Here is an 11,505-nt window from a genome sequence, read left to right on the forward strand (position 1 = left end):
ATACGATCTGGTTTGCATCTTATCGTCACTCTTGTCTTACATACTGGCCAAGCTTTAAGTAAGCTGGAAAGGTAGATATTCTACTATACATAGGAAGTTGCATATTTCTAGTTAGGGTCGGCAAGCAAACCTAAACTGAACCCGTCACTGATTAACATAGATCATCGCCGGCCTTCACTATCTAAATGCAGCCATCGAATCTCATAGAATATGCAGAAGATGAATCAACATTATTCATTGTTAATTTGTTATTCGAGCAAAGTTCAAAGTGCTATTCTCATGCCGTGTCCTCTTTGTAACCAAACCCAAGAAACTTCGACTCATCTCATCTGCCACTGTCGCTTCTCGGTAAAAGTTTGGTGTGACATTGTTGACTGGTTTGGCCTTCCGGATATCAAACCCCGGGAATGGAGCTCGATGGGAGTGTCAACGAGCGGTGGGTTGGAGTTGCCCAACCTAGAGCTATTTGTGAAAGGCCCTGTCCTCCATGCTCAAGTTGATATCCTGGGAGTTGTGGAAGGAGCGCAGTGTGAGGGCCTTCTGCAACACTACGTCTCCCTCCACATTCCTTGAGCACAACAACAAGGAGAAAGTTATTGTGGGCACTCGCGGGGCTAAACACTTGGGTTTTGAGTGATGACCTTTCTTTCTTGCCCTTCTGTTGAGCTTTGTTACAAAGCTTCTCCCTTATTTACTGAAAATGGTAAGCTTTTTGCCTTATTTCAAAAATAAAGCTCAGGCGGTGCCAAATAGCAAACTGAAACAATATTCATCAAGAGTTGTTGATACCCACCGACGAACAGACCATGCATCCATTAGCTAGGTGAGCTTAATGCTAGAGGACATGCACCTTGGTGTAGAAACACACACACTTATCGAATAAACATGCACACTTTATCCTATGAGAACATACGAAGATTGAGTGGAATCGAGAAAAATACGAACACCCTTCCCAAGTCCAAGATGAACAAGCAATCATTTTTCAGTTTTGCTACGTCTCAGTCGACTTAGACTTCGTTATGTCTCAGTCGATGTTATATTCCATTGATCTTGCATTAAGATTCGTACAAAAATTTCCTTTCAGTTTTTTTCTTTTTCTTTTCATACACTATATCACTTGAGCGAGACTTAGTTAAGTCTCAGTCGACTGAGACCTAGACACACCCATCATTTTTTCCCTTCTAGAATACAAGTCATCATGAACAGATTACGAGTTTTGTGCCTGGTAATTCGCCTTGGGGTGACCTTTTTTTGAACCCGAGTGACCTAATTCTGGTTACGTGTAACCGTGTAGGTCGAAAAAATACATTTTCTTTTTCTGAAAACGGTCGACTGAAGACATGTTCACCGCGCCATGTGTCATGTGAATTTCACAAGATAAGACATGAATCCCAACAAAACAAGGGGCCGGGGTGCATTTGACATTGGCCGACCATTCAACTTATACTGCCATCTCACAGCCAGTAGTTTTTTTTAGAGTTGCATTGGTCCCCAAGATCCATACGGCGACGATGAAAAATCAGGTGGCGGCCGGCCGGAGGCGGCCGCGAAGCGGGAGTTGGGTGTGAACATCGAGACGAGGGTAGGAAGGAAAGTCAAAATCCGTTTATCGAGCCTAAACGTCGGGCAGGCCTGAGGCTCAGCCCACCTTAAATTATGGGTGGTGCACACGGCCGGGCGCTTCTTCCATGGTCACCATGACACCATGCATCCAAGCTGATGGCGCGCACCTTCCTCGAACTTTCCCGAAGAAACTGACTCTTAAACAGTGGTGTAAAAAAAATTAACGTTTAAACCTTACCGCCCGGCCCAGCATGTCCCCTGGCTCCGCAAGGCGCCATTTCACCGGTCCACCACCACCTTGCAAGTTGCACTGCGGCCCGATCGCCGGCGACGGCGACGTTAATAACCGCGGGCGCCCGTGCAACAAACGCACGCGTACAGCAAACCAACGGCACGCCTCGTTTGTCTCATCCGCGATCGGCCGGGTCACCCCCAGCTTCCAATCGCCTATATATTATGGGTGGTATCGCCATTCATTCTCCATCACCATCCGCCACAACACAACTCGCTCTGATCACGATCGCCTGACCCACAACACAACTTGCTCTGATCACGATCACCTGACCAGCAAGAGATTTCTTGATTTCTTCTTCTTCCTGTGTTTCATCGGCCAGCCATCCATGAACACCGCCAGCTCCAGTTCCGCCACACTGAGGTGCGCGGGCAAGCCTGCTAGCTTCGGCGCCGGCTTTGGCCGGAGGAGCGGCCACTGCAACTGCAGGGTGAAGGCGGCGGCGGCCGCGAGCGCGGGTGTCCGCTCGCCGAGCAGGGGCGACTACTACAAGGTGCTGTCCCTGGACCACTCGGCGGACGTGGGCGCGGAGGAGGTCAAGCGCGCGTACCGCCGGCTGGCGCTGCAGTACCACCCGGACGTGTGCCCGCCGTCGTGCCGGGCCGAGTCCACGGAGCTCTTCGTCGAGCTCCAGCGCGCCTACGAGACGCTGTCCGACCCTGCCACGAGGGTACAGTACGACGCTGAGCTGAGGACGGGCCGGGCGCCGACGAGGCCGACGGCAGATGGGTTCGCGAGGGATGTGTGGGAGGCGCAGCTGTCCGTGCTGCGGGCAAGGTCCGAACGGCGGCAGAATGGCAGCAGGTGCAGCGGCCGCCGATTCTAGAGTAGATTTGAACAGAGTGAACATGCCCCAGTCTGGCTGTGGTTTCATTGATTCTTTGACGGTGACATACCCTACTCTGGGGCGTTAAAACCTGTGTATGCATGTTTATTTGGTGTAGGCTCGGATACTATGTACTGCTCGACTTGATTGTAAGTTGTTGTACATGCAAAAGTTGGCATTATATTTGTCAAATCAACGTACAGTATAGAGTGAACATACGACGCACTATCGATCATGAGGCGTCTAGTTACTTCGTCAATCTCAATATGTTGTGTCCCAGAGGTATTCATAGACATATGGTGTGCATGTGTGCATGCATTCATAGGGGTAAATGTATGTGCATCTATATAAACATCTGCAATTGTACCGTGTTAAAAAACACAAGAATTGTAAGGTGGGCTAATTGATGAATAACCCAAGGGAGTCCACTCTTTTTCAAAAAGTATCATAGCCAAAATGTTGGCAATCATCCAAGGGAGTATTTGTTTGGATGATTGCCAACATTTTGGCATGTATCCATGCAGACTTATCATTTCCAATTCATCTTTGTGACAATATTAACCAAATCATAGGCAAGCAAAACCTTGACCAAAGTTGTTTTTTAGCCAAATATTTGATAGGGTGAACATTGGCTCAAACCAAACAGCACCGGAATGCGATCACCTTTGACGGCGCACAACTCAGCCTCCAGCCTCCTTAACACGATTAGGACGGAAGTCAAGCATTGGGCGGCTGCAGGCGCGAGCGGCCTAGCTGCGTTGCTCGCGGCTCCTAATACAGCTAGTGTTTAGTAGCGTTGTATTGTAACACCGGGTGTGCTTGTAGGTGAGCTTGTACAAACTCTTCTTCTATTAACGAATTGAAAGGCAAGACTTCTACGTTTTCTCAAAAAAAAGACCATATTATCGCCGCCTTCACATTTTCCACCTCTTACTTCAGATCCACTATGGAACACCACAATTCCAACAAATAAATATAGGAGAATGGCACCAGCAGGTCGACATATAGATGCAGAAGAGAGGCGGCTTGCGAACCATGACATATGGGACGGTGGCTCCGGCAACTGGAGAGGGGTCGTCAATAAAGACAACAGGCAGTTGCCACTTACCGGAGACGCACAAAGCTCATCAACCGCTATTTTTTGTTTTTAAAATGTGAAAGTAGTATAGAGCCTATTTGATTCTTAGATATTTGAATACATAGAAATAGGAAAAATCGTAGCAATATAATGTGATACTACGTCGAATTCTACTGAAACAAGGGAATTAGTATTATGAGTTGTTTGGCTCTATACTACATGAAATTAATAGATGCATGACATGGTTGTCATAGACACAAAGAAAAATTTCCAAGAGATCTCAATTTTTTCTACAATTCCGATAAAATTGTGGTGTAGGAAAGCAATCTGTAGGAATTTTAGACGGTTAATTTCTTGAACAAAATGATCTTCTTCATATAAAAAATTGTATTAATTGGTCACTTCTGCTTCGGTACACCCCCGAGATTAACCCATACCCTTTCATAATAAAGAGTAGGATGGTCTTTTTTGAAAGTACGTGGTATGCCCGATACATTACATTTCCACCTCCGCCATGGGCTGGCCCATTCACGCACGTTTTACTTTACGGTTAAAATTTAAAAAATCAGCGTCCAACGTGATTCGAACTCAAGACCACCACACAAAATACTAACAGTCGTAACCAACAGGACACCTTAGTTGTGTTGATTTTATTACTCCCTCCGATCCTTTTTATCTTGCCTATAGTTTTCTTTTTTGCCTATTTACTCTGCTCGTCCCTGGTTTGTAGCACCTTTTTCCCAAGCCTGCTCCTATTGTTGTGCATGCGGTTGGACTCATGCATCCATGCTTCCAGTAGAAGATAAGGAAAATGTGCGCTGCTTTGAATTAAAGGAAGGAAATCAATATATATTTCCTGTTTTATTTCTTACCATGCAAGGACTACAACACGTACATGTTCTGTTGGCAAGGAATACTCCCTCCGATCTTTTTTTATACTCCCTCCAATCATTTTTATTTCTTACCATGCAGATTTTTAAACTTGGCATGCTGCCTTAGAATGGTGATGCAAGGCCCTACAAAAATTTCGTCAATTTGAACAATGTCGAAAAAATGTGCTCTGAGACGGAACCTTCCGCCCAACCCGAACGCTCTACCCGAATCTTTTTCCATTTAAATTCATGAACATTTTCTTAAATTCGCAAACTTTGTTTTCAAATTCATGAACTTTTTTCCATATACGAGAACTCTTTTCAACTTTTACAAACGTTTTATAAAAGCCCATAATTTTTTTCAAATTCATAACATTTATACAATCACGTTGCGTCACGTTCGGCTAGTGTTTTGGGCTTTTCACGGGGAAAACCCTAGAGAATGCAAAGAATGCCATAACTCAATGAAATTTATCATGGATGCTTGGCATGGTGATGCTAGTGTGTGAAAAAAATCAAGGTCCATTTTATTGATGTGAAAAAACGTGCATCGAGACTTGCCCTACCGCCGGCCTATCCGAACCATCACATTTGAACATGGTGTGCTTCTTTCCATGCATGAAATGATGCAAATTTTTGCCAGCATGTGGGCATGCTCACTGCAAACCTCCATGCAAAATTCGAAGGAATTCGAGGCACAGAACGCACGTTGCGTCACGTTCGGCTAGTGTATTGGGGGTTTTCACCGGAAAAACCCTAGAAAATACATAAAATATCAGAACTCAATGAAATTTATCACGGATGCTTGGAATGATGATACTAGTGTGTGGAAAAAATCTGGGTCCATTTTACTGATGTGAAAAAAAATGCATCCAGACTTGCCCTACAGGCCTACCAGAACCACCACCTTTGTACAATGGTGTGCTTCTTTTCATGCATAAAATGACACCAAATTTTTCTAGCATGTGGGCATTCTCATGGCAGGCCTCCATGCAAAATTTGACAGAATTCGGACACGAAAAGCATGTTGCGTCACGTTCGGCTATTGTTTTTGGGGTTTTCACCGAGAAAACCCTAGAAAATGCATAAAATGTCAGAAGTCAATAAAACTTATCATGGATGCTTGGCATGGTAATGCTAGTGTGTGGAAAAATTTTGGGTCCGTTTTATTGATGTGAAAAAAAGTGCTTCCATACTTGCCCTATCGGCCTATCGGAACCACCACCTTTGAACATGGTGTGCTTCTTGCCAAGCACGAAATTACACCAAATTTTGCCAGCATGTGGGCATGCTCATGGAAGGCCTCGATGCGCATGTATGCTACACCATCTTATTAATTTTGTATCGCACATGTCTCTATTTTGTTTCCTGCCCAAAAGAATGAAGCTTCGGTTACACAATAACCAAGAGGTGTAGGTTTCACGAAACATTTATGCTTCCTACACAGTTTAACAAAATTTCGGTTAGATACTAATCATGCTTCAAACAACAGCACACTAGGCTTCCTATTCGCCCAAATAAATGAATTTCTCTTACACACTAATCAGGTATACTTCCAGCATTACTGCCTGATGCTTCAAGGGATTACATGTTGCCTGCAACCCAATGTTTCAGTATAGGCGTCCTAGTTTCAATCGAGAATATATACACTTGTTTTTTTAGTTGAGAATATATGCATCTTGAACGAATTTTTGAAGTACCTTTATTTTCGAAGCAGATTTTTCTGAATAATATATTTCCATCGCATGCGCTTCCATAAAAAAAATGTTTCCATGGCACGTTTGCGTTGCAAAGAAAAATCATCCAGAAGCAATTAAATTTATTTATTTGTTTATTTATCGGAAGCAAATCTGTCCCGGTAAAAACAAATTGGAAGCAAATATGTAATTAGTGGGAAGCAATATTTTTCGTGTTTGTTTGTTGGAAGCAATCACAACCTACCAAAACAATTGCCCGCAAAAAAAAAACCTACCAAAACAATTAGCGTAATTTCTGGGAACCAGTTAGTTTGTTACTAAAAGCACAGAATTAATTATCGACGGTGAGATTTTTTTTTTTGGAGGGATTAGCGGGAGGAGATGCTATATACGTGGGGAGTGTTTACTAGAAGCACTGATTTAGGAAGGAACGTGTCAGATCGGACGAACAGCGCAATGTTAATCCAACGGCCACCGTGACGGACGTACTAAGAGCATAGTCGTACCTGAAATTGTCACAACTGTTATGGTGATCTGTTGGTACCACGGTTTATACGATGGAGGGAGGTCTTGAGGTCAACGCTTGCCTCGTGCACAGTTTTTGAACATTTACTTAATAGTAAGAGAAAAAAAAGGTGTAAGTGGGCCGGCCCAGGGTTAGGGGCGAGTTGACGTATTTGACAGGTGATCCATCGTATACATACGAAAGTGAGTACGATTGTCAAAAGTCCATATTACCCTTTGTACGTTTTGTAAAGGGGGGTGTACCGAAGCGGATTGATTGGTATCCTATAAAATTCCTCCGAACCAAAGAGCCATTAACGTTTTGTAAGGGGTGGTGTACTGAAGCGGATTGATTGGTATCCTACAAAATTCCTTCAAACCAAAGAGCCACTAGGAAGGCAAAATGTAGGGGATGTTTAGAGTTGGTCATTTGAAAAAAATGTTTTGTGGCCTATTGATTATTTATGAGAGTGATCCTTCGAGGAAATCAAGGGACGCAAAATGTATAGATAAGCAAATGACATGTCAATCATATCTTAGAATCCCTAGATAATGCGTAGACTAATCTTTGCACTATAAAACGACGTACACATGCAAAGGATCAACTAGCAGACGATTTGGATTGGATCTTATCCTGCAGTGTATTATTTTATTTTATTTGTCCTGCGTATCGACCTCATGTAAATCCAAGCAATAACAGCAACCCCTGGAAAAAGAAATCCTGGCATTGTGTAGCTACCTGTTCTTTCAAATGCATTTTGTAGCTACTTTAGATATCTTATTACTATATGCTCTCAAGGAATCCAAACTTCCCATCAGAAAAATCGATGAGGCCTTGTACAATGGGAGATGCTTAGGAAAGGTGCTTAGAGAAATAAACCAGACTTTCCTTAAGCACCGGTGCTTATTTGTACAGAGTAGACGCTTAACTAAGCGTCTCTCCTGTAGAAATAGGCACCGGTGCTTCAGAAAATCTCGGTTTATTTTTCTAAGCACCCCTCTAAGCATCTTCCATTGTACAAGGCCTGATACTGCTAGCGAAGAGTGCCGGCCTTCACTGTCTCAATGCAGTCATGGAACTGAACCTTCTTACACGCGCAATCAACCAAACAAAACTAACTATAATTATGCCTTCTCAAGTTCACCAAGGGCCACTATATATATCCCCTAAAAAAGGCTACTATAGGATTCGTGAATCCACTGGCAAGCGGAAGCGGGCCATGAATCCGATCCACAGGTACAGCCTGAACGTAGAAACTAAAAAAGAGAGCTGTCGGGTCACTGGCGATGTGATTCAGCGAAACAATGCAAGGAAGAAGGGACCATGTGATCAGAGCGCAGCACAACAATTGTTCTCTTTTGCTGGATACGAGCAGTTGCGCACCTGAAATTTCAATCTTTTGCGCATACACATGTGTCTATCCAGGTATAAATAAACCACCTTCACAACTAAGATGTCCGTGGCAACTATACGCTCAGGCAGGTAACCGGATGCCATTTGTTGCCGACTTCTGCACGCGCACGCTACTTTGTCTCCATCCAAATGGCACACATCTTTGTCGCACTTTTGGCAAGGAAAAACTCAATCCTAAGCCTCAACTTTGCCGTCCCGCCGCATCCACAGCTCGTTCACCAATAATACCACACACACGGGCTTTTTACAGAATTTACCAAACGATAACCCTTGATGGCACGCTGACAAGCACCTACACCCTTGACAGCGTCAGCGACTACAGCAGAAACGAACGCGGAAACACGGCAATAGTAATTTGGTTCATCCACTCCCTACGTGTGTAGCGTACAACAAATCTTAGACTCCCACCTTTCTGCTTGCAACTAACATATTCAGATGGCAAAGGAAGTTTCCAGCTGCTCACAAGTTCTTTGACAAGCCTGGGTAGATACAAGTATTTTTCTTGAAATCAAAACCTGCTTAATCGTTAAGCAATTTAGCAAGTACTAACAAACAAGTATCGTCCTCACTGTTCGATGCAACAGAGCATGCTTGCGAACTATAGCAATAGAAAACGGGCTGACTCTGAAAAAACCCTTGAAAATGTACAGACTACAATGTACTAGGACTAAGGCATGCTGCAAGAAGAGTCTCTTCTTTGGTTTCAATACATACAGCCGCCCGAAGCCCGTCAACTCTTTATTTGCCAGTCCACAGGAAAGAATGCCGCCTTCATGCCCGTGCTTCTCTTGCTGTGTGCACCAATATCTAACCTTCTCCAGGATAATCTTTCCATGAAACTGTGAACCGGACTTCGGATTGATGAACCTTGATGAGGCTGAATACATCTGATCATTTCCGGCATATATCCTCCATCTAGGGAACAAAAAACTCCCACCTAAGGCTTCGACTCAAAATTGTCCAAAAGGTGACCGGGTATACAAACTAAGACCAGCCGCTGATCACGAAAACATCACCCGAACTCAATACCTACTTGTTTAACCTCTTGAAAAGTGTCTGGTGACAAACTGCTCTCATCTTTCATCTCGATATCAATGGTCTCTGTGTTAATGGCCACCCTGCATAGTCCAAGATACCCTCCATTGAAGAGCTCACAATTCTCGTAGAACCCGTCGGCTGGTGGCATGTTAACCATGCAAGATTTCGGGACTATAATGTTTTTCCGTTCCTTAATGGAGTACTCACTCACTGTTAGCACAAGGCGGTGTTTCCTCCCAAGTAATTTGGAGACATATTCAATGTCACCGACCGACAAAGCTTGGCGAACACGACTAGAAGACACCTGTCCTTTATCGCTTGAATTCACGGTGGGTATTGCTCCATTATAAGATCCCTTTGCGGTGTCCATGACAGACCGTACAATAAATGCACTTAAACCGAATTCCTCACACAGTTTCACTAACTCAGCTGCATCGCCAGATGCTTTGTACCCGAATCTGTAGTTTTCACCTGTCATAGTACATGAAGAAAAATATTAGGTAGGATAGTGCAGCACAATACTGAGCCTTGTAAGGTAAACCAACATGTTTGTACCTGCTACAACACCTTTTATTCTAAGATCCGTTGATAACCTCTCAACAAACTGGCGCGGAGTTAGGTACCTGACCTTTGAAAACTCAACTTGATATTCAAGAGGCACCACATTTCGACAATATGGAGCCCAAGACGAAAGGACTCGCTTCCGATCACAATGAGCAACTATGGGAGGCCTGTACAAAAGGAAAACAGTAATGATTTGTTAAGGACTTCACTATGTCCTCCTTAATATTGATCCAAATTTACCAAGGAAGTTACTGAAAAATTCTAAGAGGCCCACCTATACTCCCAGCCAAGAACTTCAGCCATTCCAACAAAAGAAAGAAGAAAAGGATTTCCTGATTTAGAAGCATGCATGGCTAGTTCCCGGTGGCCAATGTGAAGGGCATCAAATTTTCCCAAGGCGACTATCCCATCTGAAATGTGCACTGAAAATTCAGTGAAACTGTACAGATGAAATGAATATCTGCGAAGTTAGTGCGACAAGAGGTCATAAGGAGAGTGAAAATCGGCAACCAATTTCTAGTGTAGAACTTGGAATATTTATTTGAGGAAAGTAGGATTTTGAATATGTGGTAGCAAATTTCCTTTTTAGTGTTCCTCCTGACAAAGATGCAATGTCTGCCATAATTGTCCTGTATCCTCGGATGTACATATAATTTATGGAAAGGAGTAAAGATAAAGCATGGGCCACTTAATGGTCTTAACATGGCTTCTATCAGAGGGGGTCAAAGCATGTTATTTCCGCACAACATGACTTGAAAAAAATATGAATATTTCGTTAACTAGGGTGGTTGGATGTGAAACTGGCAAGCACCGAGATTCAACCAAACCGATCAAGAATCAAGTGGAAAGCTAACGAAACACCAAATAGTGGTGCATAGAAAACGAATAACCTCCTGAACTGAGCAGTGCTTCAGTGCTTTTCCAGGGAAATTTGCCAGAATAAAAGCAATTTTGGTAATTATTTTTATTAGGGGTATGTATGTGAGTCAATGTTCTATGGACTGGGACTGTAACAATTCAAATTGACTCAGATCCAACATTTATCACATTCCAAGATGCTTCAACATCGCTATGTCCACAACAGAGTGCCATGCCAAGCAAGGGTGTAGCGCATGGCACTGCACAAAGACGTCATGTACAATGAGGAACAATTCACATGATACACATGTGCTCTAGAGGAGACTACTTGCTCACAAAAATGGTGGTGATTGGCAAAACAAACCTAAGATGGAAATGAAAAATATACGGTTCATGAATAGGTAGTAGGAACATGAAGTGGAGTCACAGAAATGGACTCAGGCTGAGTATGGATTTCATATTGCACATTTCTTCTCTTGAGCCTGCAATCTCTGAACTGCCTCCACACGACAACAACAAAGCCTTTCAGTCCCAAACAAGTTGAGGTAGCCTAGAGTTAAAACCCATAAGACCTTGAAACCGAGTCATGGTTCTGGCACGTGGATAGCTAACTTCCACGCAAGTGAACTGCCACCACACCAAGGTTTTCGAGTCAACAAGTTGTTCTGGGTTAGTGACTCTTGACTAGTCAAGACTCATGGTCGACTAGTCAACATGAGTTACCAGGGGAGGAGCAGACCAGCAGCAGCCGGCGGCAACCAGGGGAGGAGCAGACCAGCTTGCGCCGGCGCCGGCCAGC

The 11,505-nt window shown here is 43.7% G+C and overlaps 1 protein-coding gene across 2 annotated transcripts in view; it reads right to left on the bottom strand.

Annotated features, from left to right (window-relative positions):
- Nucleotides 1–8,730: 8,730 nt before the first annotated feature.
- Nucleotides 8,731–11,505, bottom strand: part of LOC123121374 (FAD synthetase, chloroplastic) — an 8,067-nt gene continuing 5,292 nt past the window's right edge. For both annotated transcript variants that reach the window (XM_044541332.1, XM_044541331.1), the window contains exons 3-5: nucleotides 10,123–10,258; nucleotides 9,840–10,015; nucleotides 8,731–9,755 (exon numbers count right to left, since the gene is read on the bottom strand). In XM_044541332.1, the coding sequence (XP_044397267.1) occupies nucleotides 9,259–9,755; nucleotides 9,840–10,015; nucleotides 10,123–10,258 (809 nt within the window). In that variant the 3' untranslated portion in view covers nucleotides 8,731–9,258. The remainder of the gene's footprint in view (nucleotides 9,756–9,839; nucleotides 10,016–10,122; nucleotides 10,259–11,505) is intronic.

The sequence above is a fragment of the Triticum aestivum genome, chromosome 5D, assembly GCF_018294505.1.
Source record: "Triticum aestivum cultivar Chinese Spring chromosome 5D, IWGSC CS RefSeq v2.1, whole genome shotgun sequence".
Taxonomy (NCBI): domain Eukaryota; kingdom Viridiplantae; phylum Streptophyta; class Magnoliopsida; order Poales; family Poaceae; genus Triticum; species Triticum aestivum.